Source organism: Gracilinanus agilis, chromosome 6 (genome assembly GCF_016433145.1).
Source record: "Gracilinanus agilis isolate LMUSP501 chromosome 6, AgileGrace, whole genome shotgun sequence".
In the NCBI taxonomy this organism is placed as follows: Eukaryota; Metazoa; Chordata; class Mammalia; order Didelphimorphia; family Didelphidae; genus Gracilinanus; species Gracilinanus agilis.
The window spans coordinates 161,073,759-161,088,044 of NC_058135.1; the positions used below are offsets into that span (position 1 = coordinate 161,073,759).

The following is a 14,286-nucleotide window of genomic DNA, read 5'->3' on the forward strand; positions in this document are numbered from 1 at the left end:
GGGGGAGAGAAGTAAAAAGGTGTGATGCCTGAGGAACTCTTGCATTCTCTCTTTCTCTCTCTCGCTCGCTCTCGCTCTCTCGTCTTTTGCAGGGATTTCAGCTTCCTGATTTAGCTCAGGGTATTATTTTAATTAGGTGATGTTTTTGTCTCCTTCCTACATTTCCCTCTTTTTTACTTTTCTCCATTTTGATTAAAACTTAATTGTTAAGAGCTACTAACAGACTCATGACTTGAGAGTTAATTTTATAGAAGGCAACCACAATCTTTTTTAATTAATATTACATTTATTATTTTACTTTCATTTATTATGGCGAGTTTTCAGCTGTGTGAACCATTAGAGGTTCAAAATCCGCCCAAATACGGCTGCAGATTCCCCCAGTCATTGGAGCTTCCAATAGAGGAACCTTCAGGGTACAACAGTCCCCTTATGGCTAGCCTACCCATGAGCCTTCCCAGGAGACAGAGCCTCTGACACCCCCTGACACCAACCCAGCACAGAGAGGCCAGGAACTTTTCCAAACCTCCTTTGGATTCAAGGTGTTTTGTTCAAATATTTATATATTTATATATATAACATAGCTCTGGAGGCTATATTGATTGATGGAAGTATTTGCCATAATGATGGAAGGGAAGATGAATGTGCATACTGTTTTGAAACAACAAATTTACTGATTATTAGTCTCGGCCCAACATTTAAATTAATGTGTATTTCCAAAACACCACAGAAGTGGCAACAGAAGACCTTGGGGAGTGGGGTGGGGGAAGAGAAGGATGCAGTATTTGTCAGAAGCTATTAAAATGGAGAGTTTTTACTCTCCAACCAAGTATTTACTCTATAGAAACTGGCTGTTATTGACTACTATTTAAAGATGTGTGTATGCAGAAGAAAAACAACTGCTTGATCACATGGTTCAATGGGGATATGATTGGGGATATAAACTCTAAACAATCATTGTATTGCAAATATTAATAATATGGAAATGGGTCTTGATCAATGACACATTTTGTAAAACCCGGTGGAATTGCACATTGGCTATGGGAGGGGTGGGAGGAGGGGAGGGAAAGAACATGAATCATGGAGCCATGGAAAAATGTTCTAAATCAAATAAAATTTTACAAATAAAAAAATGAATGAATAAAGATGTGTGTATGGTTTCTCCCCCCCTCTCATAGGGCCTTCCATTGTGACCCCCCCCAAGGACATCTGGAATGTCAGTGGAGCCCAAGTATATTTAAGTTGTGAAGTTATAGGAATTCCAACCCCTGTTCTCATCTGGAATAAGGTCAGTGGCACGGAATTCTGAATATCATTCTTAATTTATATTTTTACATTTCATATATAGAGCTGTCATAAGCTAAAATTATACTTTTGTGTTCCATTTTTTGTTATTCTTCCAAGATGAATAACTATAAAGGAAGTCAGCTTTTCCTCAAAAATTCATAAGACATCTTTATCACCTAGAAAATATTCCCTACCTCTTTCCACCTTTGGTGCTGTTGCCTTGGTACTGGGATCTCATGGCAGTAAGCAGTATGTAGCCGTAAGGACTAAGTTGCTATTCCATCCCCACAAATTCCACCACTAACCCCAGCCAATCTTCTCCAAGACAGGGACTATTGGTCAGTGTGGGGCCTGGCCAAGAGAGTATGCATAGATCAGCACAAATCCATCGCCACAACTGGAAAAACAACTCTTCAGAGAATATCCTACCATTATTCTCTTATTTCCGAGAGTAATGCAGTATTTACCTTGATATTGAAAAGATTAAAATACACAGTACCACCACACACCCTCTTTTTGTATCTTGTTTACTCCAGAAGCCGCCAGGAAACTGCTGGAGTCTTCAGTGAAATTACCAATGGAATATTTCTATCACACTGTTTACTTTGTCCAGACTAGCAGGATCTGGAATTTTGGTTTCTTCTTCCTATATTTTTTAAGTGGCCTTGAAACCACAAAAAGTGAACACAGAGGATAAGAAGATTTGTTGTTGTTTCAGGGGTGTCTGACTCTTTGTGATCCCATTTGGAGTTTTCTTGGCAAAGATACTGAAGTGGTTTGCCATTTCCTTTCTCCAGCCTGTTTTACAGATGAAGAAAATGAGGCAACCAGGGTTAAGTGACTTGCCCAGGGTCACACAGCTAGTCCGTGTCTGAGGCCAGATTTACACCGGACACCAGGCCCACTGCTCTAGCCACTGCACCACTGAATGACCCATAAGAGGATTATGGGTAGCAAAAATGTAGCCTATAGCTTTCCTCTTCTGGGCCTTGAAGCAAATATTGGTGCTGTTCCTTAGATGATGAATTGGGAGATGAATAGTCATAGCAGGATAATTAATATGGATTCCTTAAAATAAAAAAGAAGGCTCTTTTAAAACAGCTGCACTTCTGCTGTGATTACAGAAGCCCAGAGTTGTATGTTAAGTAAGTCACTTCTGCAAGAGCTGAATATTCTTATTCCTCCCACTCCTTGTGTCACCCACCCCCTCCCATCCAAGCCTAACACACCTAAGGCAGGGGAAATAGGTTGTTCTGTTGGGATGAGGTAGGCACAGACCCACAGGTGCCAAAGTTAGAACCAGAAATGCGTTTGAACCCCTGACTTGGACACTTGCTTATCCACATTATCTTCAAAATGATGGAGCTAAATCCAGCCTCAGACACTTCCCAGCTGTGTGACCCTGGGCAAGTCACTTGACCCCCATTGCCCACCCTTACCACTCTTCCACCTAGGAGCCAATACACAGAAGTTAAGGGTTTAAAAATAAAATAAAAAAATTTAAAAAATGATGGAGCTGGATTAAATGATCCTTTAGGTCCCTTCTAGTTCTACGTCCATGATTCTATATATCCTATTCAAAGATCATTAAGAGCGAAAAAGGATTTTTAATATATTTTCACCCAACTCCCTTTTTTTGTAAAGAAATGGAGACCCAGGGATGTAAAATGACCTGCCTAAGATGTCATGGTTATTAAGCCATAGTTGGCATCTAAACTGGGACTTGAACCTAATCTATTCCTGGCAAATATGTTCGCTTCTTCCTCTCAAGGCAGTGACTGTATGGCACATCTCCCAGGGATCTCCACTAGCCTGGGGTCCAGCAAGAATCAAGGACAGGTACCAGCTTGAAGTTGTAGGTGGCAACACTGTCCACAAGATAAAACTGTCAGGATACAGGAGAAAAAAAATGGGCACTCAAGGGCGCCACATCCTGGCAACTGCCCCAAGCCTTTGCTACCCTCTTCCCCATTTTCTGTGCCCCCTAGAAGCAGCTTAATTCTTGCCAACCACAGGACCAGTAAGAGATGGGAGCATTTGTTATTGTCAAGGAGGCAAGGAATCAAAGTTCCCAAACAGAGCTCTTTCACATTGGCAAATTGTTCACAAGACACACATGGCATCTCCCCCCAAAAAAATCACTTTACAGCTTAAGCAAATGAGCAAATAAACAGAAGCCAACCCACCAGAAACCAGGGGTGCACCTAGTCATCTTTCCATTTTTTTTCAGCCACTACCTCCCTTCTCCTTAACTGAAACAGTCCCTCTCTGGACCAGAACTTTGTCCCTAGAAACCCTGTCTGCTGCATCCCAGAGCACAACTATCTAGAAGGCCTGACCCCACTCCTGAGCCCCATTCTCATAGATACTTTAGGTGGTACAATGCAGAGAGCACCTGGATCTGAGTTCAGATCCAGCCTCAGACACTTCTTAGCTGTGTGACCCTAGGAAGATCACTTAGCCCTGTTTGCCTCAGTTTCCTCATCTGTAAAATGATCGGGAGAAAGAAATGGCAAGCCATTCTGGTATCTTTGCCAAGAAAACCCAAATGGGTTCATGAAGAGTTGGATATGACTGAACAACAATTATATCAAGCATTGAGTGGCAACATGGATTGGCCAAGTGTTTTTGTAAGAATTTATTATTACTACTGATGTGAACAACCATGTACTATCTTTTCATGAAACCCACAAACCAGAAGTTTCCAAGAATATGCTTTGAGATGAAGACTCAGATAGAAGTAATCTTACACTTAATCCTGGTGTGTCAGAAGAAATGCTTGTAGTAAAGAAGCCTCTGGAATTCTAAATAACCAGATATTAACCCTGGTCAACTTTTCATCTTGTATGAACAATTATTCTGGGATTTGGGAGCTTAAAAATTCCCTAGAGATATAAGATTCCATTTCCCCATCATTTCCGCCATACACTTTTTAAAAATAACCCCTCAGAAACCAGTGAGTCCATGGAATTTATTAATCCCTAGGCATCCTACTGAATCCGTCACTGCTGCTAGCATCTAGGACAACAGTGCCCCAGAGCCCCTTTTCTCCCTCTTTTTCAAGGTAATGGCATTTAGTGAGAGTTTGTTACTTGCCCAAGGACAACCTAGGAAGATTACAAACTAGTCTTCTTTTTGGAGCATCACTTCACCAGAAAGTTACTAATTAGTTTGCTTATGATGAGGAGTGACTTTTGGACAACCTGGCTTAGAGATTTCTATCTCCCACACACCCACATTCCGCTTTTCAGCTTAATCTTTATTTCAAATTGTAGAATAAATATACTTATTTATATAAGTATATATACTTATAAAGGTACTATAGCTCAGCTTGCACAATATCCCTGGAAGCTACTACTAGATGGGTAAAGCTAACCCCCTTGCCTGTTAAAAGGTTCTGGGATGGACATCATGTGTCTTTTTGTCCGCACTGGCTTCTATAGATACTACTCTTCCTCTGTAAAAAAAAGAACCAAGAAAATTATCTCTGAAATTGCTTCCTTTTCTACCCTTCCCCTCCTGAACCACAGATCATAGCACATAGTGGAAGGGAGTAGCAACTGTTCATAAGAGGGAAAAGGAGGGCAATTTATAAAAGTTTCTTATTTGTCTGCAGTTGTACCAAAATACACTTTATGGATCTTTAGGCTCAGGAAAAGTTATAGTTCTTTAACTTTAATGTTGTCTTCCATTGATGAAGCCACACTTGTAATTACCTGAATTTGAACCGTAGGTGGTCACACCCATGCCTATGGTCATAAAGACCAAGTTGGAAGGCTAGACCAAGCAGACTGCCTTAGTTCTCAGCATGGCATGGCATAGCAGGTTGGTAGGCTGAACCGAATCCCCTTTTCTGATAGAAAACAAGTAGAAGACATGAGAAGATGGGTAAATGGAGTAGGGCAGAGGAAAGCCAACAGCCTATAGGAGTTTATTATTATGATCCCCCTTCTCCCTAACTTCCTATGTTTGGGGGGTGGGAGGGAATAAACTTTTGGGGGAAAAAGAATGGAAAGACACCTATGTGTATTTTTTTGGTGGAGTAACCAAAAAGGGTACTTGGAAAGTTGAGTTTCTGGTTATAATCCAACCAGAAAATCCAATGTGCATCTGTGTAATTTTAGGAATGTGGACACTTCAATGCAAAAAACTCATTAATTGTAGAGATCTGAGATTTTTTTCCTCTTCCCAGGTAAAAAGAGGTCACTTTGGAGTTCAAAGAACAGAACTCCTACCTGGAGACCGTGATAACTTAGCCATCCAAACACGAGGTGGCCCAGAAAAGCATGAAGTTACTGGCTGGGTTCTGGTAAGTACTAATCAAGACAAAAATTTAATTCCTTAAGATGAAAACAAAAGGAAGCAAGTAAGTGGCTGGGAAGACTCAAGTTCAAATCCAGCCTCAGACACTTAGTTGAGTGACCCTGGATAAGTCCACTTAACCTCTGCCTGCCTCAGTTCACTCCCGTGTAAAATAGTGGTAATAGCAATTACCTTGTGAGGATCAAAAGAAATTATTGTAAAGTGTTGAACATGGTGCCCGACACCTAGTAACTGCTGTATGTTAGCTAAAATTTTAAGGTATTCTCACATTTCTTTTGAATGGCCCTGATGTAGCTCATGCTGGGTTCTGGCACCCAACTTTGCCACTATGTAACTAACCATAGACAATCCCTTCCTTTCCCTTAACTTAGGTTTCTTTATCTAAACTTAAAATGGGATGAGGTTAGGGATAATTTCTAAGGTTCTCTGAACCTCTGACATTCTGTGTTTAATTTCCAGGAACTTAGTGCTCCAGAAGAACAGGAAAGATAAAAGTTTTGCTAACTGCTTGGAAAGAATTTTTTTAAAGAGCTATGCCATTTAAGAATTTTCAGTGTTAAAAGGTCCAGCATACGGTCAGTGGCTGCATGGTCTCACTGAGTACTCCCCCAGAGGAACAGATCCCAAACCCATCCCTGCCTTTTCTTCCTGCAACACATCTCCATATGCTCCCATAAATTATAAGATGATGTCTTCTCTAAAAAATTATGTGAGAAAATCTGTCTGTTCCATTCTCATATTTTAGGCATATCCTTGAGAAATATGGAGATAAGATAGTAGTAGTAATAACAGAAATAAGAAAGTAGGCATGTGGGTCAGTAGCTATTGATGCCTTCTCACATGACTTCTCATTTTTCCCCCAGGCATTCAGTGTTTTCTACATACATACATATGTGTGTGTGTATGTATGTGTATATATATATATATAAAAGACTTGATCCCTCTAGAACAGTTTCCTCCAGGTTACCTGGTCTATTCGTACTGTCCCCTCTTTTTTTTCACTTCTCCATTTAGCACATTAGGAATTGGAAGAGTAGTCGTTCCACCAGCTTTAATGGGGAAAAAAGTGTTATAGGAATGACAGATCTTTGCCATTCTTTTTTCTCTTTTTAAAAACTCCTTAAACTTCCATCTAAGAATCAACACTGAGTATTGGTTCCAAGGCAGAAGAGTGATATGGGTTAGACTAATAGGGTTAAGTGTGTTGCCCAGAGTCACACAGCTAGGAAGTGTCTGAAGCCAAATTTGAGCCCAAGACCTCGTTTCTAGATCTGGCTCTAAAACAACTGAGCTACCCTAGCTGCCCCTGATCTGTCCCATTCTTCATTAGTTTGTTGCCCTTCTAGCTTTATCTGTAAAGGGAAATGGAATGATTAAGCTTCATTGGTCTTGTTAAGCTTTCTACCAGCTCACTTTTCTAGTACTTCCTTGCTTACACCCTCTTCTATAATTTTGCAAATATGCATATTCTAGTGTTTCCTGTATTTGCAGTATTTCTCCACATGGCAAGATCAAGTTTGTGCTGAGCTATTTCTAGGTTCTTTTAAGCAATGGCACTTGCTTTATGCAGATGATGGGTAAATGGGAGATAGTCTGCATCTGTAGTAATTTATTTGAGCGAGCTAAATTGATGATGTTTTAATTGAATGCCTTATCTTTTTCTTGAGAGGTACCATGAGGTAGAAAATTCATTAGATGCTTTTTCATGAGTGGTTGAGCAATAGAATTTTTATCTGCCATGTGGAATGATCAAGTTCAGATTCCCATCCTGTCCACATCCCTCGAGAGCCAGAATGGTAGTGGACAAGGCAACAGACTTGGAGTCATGAAGACATGAATTCAAATCTTTCTTCAGAAACTGTATTGCCTTGAGCCTAATCATTTAACTGCTCTATGCCTCAGTTTCCTCATCTTTCAAAATAATAAAACTAGGTTTCTTAGGCAGTAAATTGACACAGGAGATAAGTACTGGATTTGAAGGCTGGAAGACCTGAGTGGAAATCCAACCTCAGACACATATTAGCTATGACTCTGAGCTATGTATGCCTCAGTTTCCTGTTTTCCAAAATGGGAAAAATAACAGTAGCATCTACTTCCCAAAGTTGTTATAAACCTAAAATAATTCAATATTTGGAGTTAATATTTGGAACGTGCCTTACAAATTTCAAAGTACTGTGTTAGCTATAATAGCTGAGTGTTAGCTATTATTATTAAATATCCTTATGGTCTTGGGAGTCGGGAAAACCCACATTCAAATCCTGTCTCTCACACTAGATGTATCACCATGGGGCAAGTTTTAACTTAATCTCTGAGTCTCAAGCAATTCTTAGACTAAGCTAGAGGCAAGCTTTTAGCTGTAAGGGTGGAGTTCCCATAGCAATGAAGTAATGGATCCTTAAGGTCACTTCCTCTTAAGATATAATTTCGTTTTTTATAATGGTCAGTGTTGGCTATCTCCAATGATTTTCCATTCTTGTGAAACTATTCATGACCTTTATTTCTGCTGTAGTGAGCTTTGGGCAGTTTTTATTTCTTAATCCTGAACCCTGTCATCCATGCAAGTATTCTATATGTAACTTCTTGGGAGGATCTTGTCAAATTCTTTAATAAATTTCTCTACCTCAAGTGATGGTTGTCTTCATGGTAGTCTTTTTGCTTATCTTCATCATGTGTACTTCAATGCAAGATGACTTAAATGTCCTGTGAAAATAAGGAGTGGGTGTACGAACTCCTTTGGCCCTCCAAGGAGAACCTGTGAGTTATCCTTCCATTTAACTGAAACTCTTTTATCTTCTAGTTTCATTTCTTTTAAGAACAATACTTATATAGTTCATTGCCTCTAGTAATAAGAAGGTTGATTCTCTAGGCATTAGAAAAGGTATTCACATTTAGAATAGCAGTAGTTAAATTCATGTTTGTAAAAACAGATTCTTGGCATTCTGTTCCCTTTTCCACCACTACAAAAGTAGAAGGAGACTACATCAAAAAAGAAGAGCCATCTTCTACTTTTCTTTTTCGTTGGATTACCAGGGCCAAAGAATCCATCACATAACAGCCAGCATACTGGTGATAAACCCCTCCCTACGTAATTGGTCCAGGTCTCAACACGTAGGCATGGTATGACATCAGCACTGGATTCAGAGCCTTTCGAGCATGTCGGAGCTTGGCAAAAAACTGGCAGAAACCTCATAACCCAGGCATACCACAGCACAATGTGTCTGAATAAGCTGTTTGTGGATGAAGGCCTGATTACTCAACATTAAACTTCATGTATTTTATGCTATCATCTACAGTAGCCCTAAAATGAGCATCGTCCAGCCTCGGTTTGAATACTTCCAGAAAGCCCGTTCCATTTTCAGATGGCTCAGATTGTTAAGCAAGTCTTCATTGTATGGAGCCAAAATATTACTGTGTGATTTTTACCCATTGGTTCTTGTACTGCCCTTCAGTCTTACTCCCTGAAGCTACACTTATAGCAAGAACATCAGAACTTACATACACACATTTTATGTGCATGTATATGTAGGAATTATTTCCATCAGGATGAAATCGATCCAGATCATAATCCCTTCTTGAGTATGCCTTCTCATGCCATGTAATTCTCATCTAACTACTCTATCATCTACTCAAACATGCTAGAAGCCTTCTTGAGGCAATCACTGAAGCGATCCACTAATTATCTTTATGTCCTACATGACTGGCTGGCCCAAGTCCCTTTACATTTATGTCCAATCAGTGACAGGTTGAATTTAGTCATCATCTTAATAAACTGCAAGTTTTAAGAGTCAGCAGTGGAAACAATGAATAGGGAAATAGACATCCCCTTTGGGAAACTTTAAATGGCTTTTTCTTCAACAGGTGTCTCCTCTAAGTAAGGAAGATGCTGGGGAATATGAGTGTCACGCATCAAATTCCCAAGGACAGGCTACTGCTTCAGCAAAAATTACAGTGGTTGATGCCTTACATGAAATACCAACCAAAAAAGGTATGTAATCCTAAAATCAACTGACTTAAAAGCTTTTGCTAATAAAACTGGATCAAATGATATATAGTAACAGATTATTAAGACTATAGGGATTTATTAATAGCTTTCTAAGAAGGCTATTTTCCTAATACCCATTATGTAGATATAAGGGATGTGGGTTCCAATATGTACATTTAGATGGATGGGTGACTAAAAATTCTCAAAAGTATTTAGCTGTTTTCCTCTGCTCATCTTATATTCTCAAGACAAGGAAATTCTAGTCATCCAAGTTTAGTAAGAATCCACATTTTCCAATCAGTTATCAGATCTTATCAGTCTCTATCCCCAAAAGCATGATCTTACATTTGTCTCCCTCTCTCCATCCATACATAGACACTAGAGTGATTTTGCCAAAGGGCAATTCAGCTCCTGCCACTCTCCTAGTCAATAAAATCCACTGGCTCCCTATTACTTCCAAAATATAAACTCTTCCATCTAGTACTAAAAACCCTTCACAGCCTGACTTAGTCTTACCTTTCCCATCTTCATGGGCATTCACCCCCTTCACACATTGACCCCCTATGGTCAAGTCAAATCCCCATCCTCTAGATCAGGGGTCGGCAACGTATGGCTCTCGAGCCATATCTGGCTCCACCTCTTGACCTGCCAGTCCAGGCAGAGCCCCAGGATGTGCCCCAGGGGGTCCTTCAGCCTCCATCCTCCTCCTTCCGCAGGCGTTTATGGCTCTCACGGCCAAAAAGGTTGCCGACCATTGCTCTAGATGAAGTCATTCCTGATCTCTCCTCGCATCTATTTCTAAACACACACATTGCCTCCCTTAGAGAAGGGCAGGACAGTTAACACTTTTATATCCCTAGCATCTAGGCACTTGAACGAATGAATGATGTTTTTGATTCAAACACTACACAATTTGATTTTTCCAAAAAAGTGTTCCTGCCACTTCATATCTCTTAGCATAGCAAAGCATTTTCCCTGTTTATAGTGGAGGTGCTTATTAACACTAGGTCTCCAATACATTTCACAGATGCCTCACCTCTTGGATATATCCTCTGACCTTTGAGGGGAAAAACAGTAAAGAGGCATGAAAGTGTTTAAGAAGAAAACCATCTCTACAGAATCTAATTCTAGACTCTACATTGCTACCAATTCACTTCTAGGAAGTCTTCAGAGAGCCTGCAATAATGAGGGTCTTCCTCTACTTAAAATTGTACACACTTTCTTTTCTTATTGCTAAAGATTATTAGTATAATATATATATACACTTATTTTTCATGAAATACTGATTTGCCCCCTTGGTCACCAATAGCTTATATAAGGTGTGACATAAAGTAACAAAATAGCTTCTCTAATAATCCACAGAAGAAAATGTATCCCTTTTCTAGTGACATCATGGCAAATTAGAGCAATCTCAATCCTTTCATTAGAACTAAGATGGCTAGTGAATATCTGCTTTTGTTCCTTAGCCTAACAGAGAGAGCCACTGAAAATAGTTTCACTAACCTATGTCTGAAATGGCCTTTACCTTAAACATAGAATAGAAATAATGGAATCTAGCTTTTCAGCCATTCCCAGATTATTCCACTTAAAAATCAGTTAATTTTAGTATGAAAAGTAGCAATAAAGATCTGCTTAGTAAGTGAAGAGTTCTACAATTCATACAGGCAATCCCAGCAAACAAGATTTTTTATCCTTATCAGAATTTATAGGTTATAGAGTAGAAATTATTTTCAGTCTCTAAAGAGCCCTAAAATTTGCATTAGGATGGCATGTCTTAGTATACACTTAGAACAACACCTCTTTACTCACTCATTTGTAGGTTGTTTCCAACCTTTCATTCCAAGAACTTTAAGTGAAGTGAAAATTGGAGTCATCCCATCCAATTGTGCATGTTTGTGTCTGCCTAGCTATTGTTTATACTTATAACTAATTTTTATATTTTCTTTTTTTTAAACCAGAGGAAGGTGCTGACCTGTGAAATCCTGCAGTCTTTATCTGTATGCACAGTTTAAAACAGTCATAGAAAAAATACAACCACTGTTGTCCAATAACAAGTTTCTTTTCATCTAATCCACTAACCCCTTATATTGTATTCACTAATGTGCAAACATACCATCTGCATACTATAAGATAAATGATAAACCAAATCTACTACAAAATTTTATTCTCTATTTACAAAAAAAAAGTGTCATTAAACAAAACCTTGCACTTACAGTTCTGTATATAAGATGATTTTTTTCTCTGAATACATACCACATCTGATACTTTTAAACCTTGCTGCATTACAGGACCAAACCACAGCATGGTGATATACAAAATGATTTAGCTTACATTTACTTGGAACAATTTTTTTTTTAACTTTCTAAACACTCATCATTCGAGGTGCAATACTCATAGACATCAATTCCTGGAAAAGGAGTTTACAAGCATAGGGCATTCGTACCAAAGAGATCTGAAAAGAAAAAAGAAAACTGTAATTAGCAACATTAAGCAACTAAATACATTTCTGCTACGTAAATTGGTTCAATCTACAGAACTTGCATGTGAAGTTTGTATATACCTGAGTTTTATTACGACAGCCTCTGCACTCATAAGTATGTGTCCTGGTGTTAGCTATTGCCATTATTCCACAAAGATTGCATACGTGAACCTGATATGGATCTGATGCTTCAAATAATCTTTCCCTTAGAAACTGGGCTGCTCCATGAGCAATCTGACAGTCTCGTTCCATTTCTCCAAAACGCAGGCCACCATCACTGACATGGAAAAAAACCATTCTCTATTAATATAGTCAGGGTGAATGGTAAAAGAAAATAAGGTATCCGTCTAAATGACAAATTATTAGTAAGATGGAGTGAAAAGTTTTTATACCCTAATTCTTCTCCTGGAAAGGGGAAAAAAAACAACCACTCACAACATGTCTTACAAAGGTAAAGAGGTAAGAATTATTACTTATTAAAAATGTAAAGAAAATGCTAACAGCACAAATTTTACAAGTGATAATTGCCCTCAGGATTTTAAGTACTACTTATATGTAGCCAAGCCAGCAATTTGTCTGTTCAGTATTTCAGCCAAAAAAGCTTAGAAATAATTTGCCTTCTCAAGATGACCTATTTGGTCATCTAACACTATGAACAAAGCTATATTTGTATCAACCCCTTATTTCTTCCAATGTTAAAAAATGCAAGTATCTCCCTACCGAGATCTGCCCTCCATGGGCTGTCTGTTAAGGATCTGAATAGGCCCTCTGGCACGGGAATGGATCTTATCATCTACCATATGCTTCAAACGCTGGTAATAAGTGGGGCCAATAAAAATTTGAGATGTGATTTTTCGACCAGTAAATCCATTGTACAGGACCTGAAACAGACAAGGAACTCCTAAAGCACAGATTCCTGAAGTACATTGCACAAGCTGACAGATCAAAACTTAAAGAGATCTTTAATGTTGGGGATATCATACCTCATTTCCTCTGAGATGGTAACCATAATCAGATAGCAGATTAGAAATCTTCTGCACGTTAACAGCATCATTAAATGGTGTGGCATCACCAATCTCACCTTTATTAGCAGATACCTTTGGAAAAACAGTTATTTCTTTTAATTCTGCTTCCCCACCTTTTAAGGTAATTTTTTAAAGTATATTTAACAAAAAGGCTTTTTTCCATACAGTACCATAAGGAAAGATTTCCTACTTAATATCCAAGGTGCTGAAAGTTATATTCTAGTCAAAATTTGGTTTAAGCTTTATGGAAAATATTCATTAACATAAATCAATTTCCCCGATAATAAAACTACCTTAAGCCAAATGGATTATAGATTTTATTTTTTAATCTTACTTTTTGTCATAGTATCAACTCTAGGAAGAAGGGCAAAGGCTAGACAAATGGGGTTTAATGACTTGCCCAGGTCACACAGAGCTAGGAATGGATCATAGTTTTGAACTGAACCTTTCAACTTGAAAACCATGTTTAAAGGAGAATGCGATCTTGGAAAAGACCCATGAAAATTTATAAATGTTTTAGAATACAAAAAATTTAATTATGATTTTGTAAACAAAATTTGCTTAGGATTTAAGTTTAGTCTTCTCATACTTAACAAATTCTGAAACATAAGTGCATCAATTCCTAATTTGAAATCAGGAAAGAAGGCAGGTCATAGACTTAATTCTCCTGAGGCAAGGAAAACAGTAACAAAGCTCTGTACCTTAGATTATCTAATTAGAAACTACACATTCCTTACCTTCCCTTGAAGACATTCAATCAAGTGACCAATAGTCATACGAGAAGGGATGGCATGGGGGTTTATGATGATGTCAGGGGTGATGCCTTCACAGGTGAAAGGCATATCCTAAAAGGAGAAATATGATGCCTATATAAGTCTATAAAACCCCTTTTTAGTTAATGAATAAAAAGTAAGACCCACTTCTCCATTTCAATTTACATAACCTAAAATTTGTTTAACATCTCTATTCACAAATTTACTCACATTTAATTAAAACTTAATTCTACTTCATTTTACTTTTTTAAGCAAATTGTTAAAGACAAATTTTACCCCAAGTCTTAGGAGAAGAAAAAATCTAGATACCTCTTGCCTGTACTGGATACCACAGGTACCCTTTTGACCATGTCGACTTGCAAATTTGTCTCCAATCTGTGGGATTCTAACAGAGCGTACCTAAAGTCAAATAAAAATAGG

At 38.4% G+C, this 14,286-nt stretch overlaps 1 protein-coding gene and 1 long non-coding RNA gene across 2 annotated transcripts in view; one reads left to right on the top strand and one right to left on the bottom strand.

The window, feature by feature from the left end:
- Positions 1–1,152: 1,152 nt before the first annotated feature.
- Positions 1,153–11,803, top strand: LOC123252033. The gene is made up of 4 exons (XR_006506527.1): positions 1,153–1,285; positions 5,477–5,593; positions 9,466–9,592; positions 11,548–11,803. It is a non-coding gene; the product is annotated as an uncharacterized LOC123252033 (long non-coding RNA).
- POLR2B (RNA polymerase II subunit B) overlaps positions 11,737–14,286 on the bottom strand; it is a 34,182-nt gene continuing 31,632 nt past the window's right edge. The window contains exons 20-25 of the mRNA XM_044681392.1: positions 14,176–14,265; positions 13,831–13,938; positions 13,052–13,165; positions 12,789–12,949; positions 12,150–12,345; positions 11,737–12,041 (exon numbers count right to left, since the gene is read on the bottom strand). Of these exons, the coding sequence (XP_044537327.1) occupies positions 11,952–12,041; positions 12,150–12,345; positions 12,789–12,949; positions 13,052–13,165; positions 13,831–13,938; positions 14,176–14,265 (759 nt within the window). The 3' untranslated portion in view covers positions 11,737–11,951. The remainder of the gene's footprint in view (positions 12,042–12,149; positions 12,346–12,788; positions 12,950–13,051; positions 13,166–13,830; positions 13,939–14,175; positions 14,266–14,286) is intronic.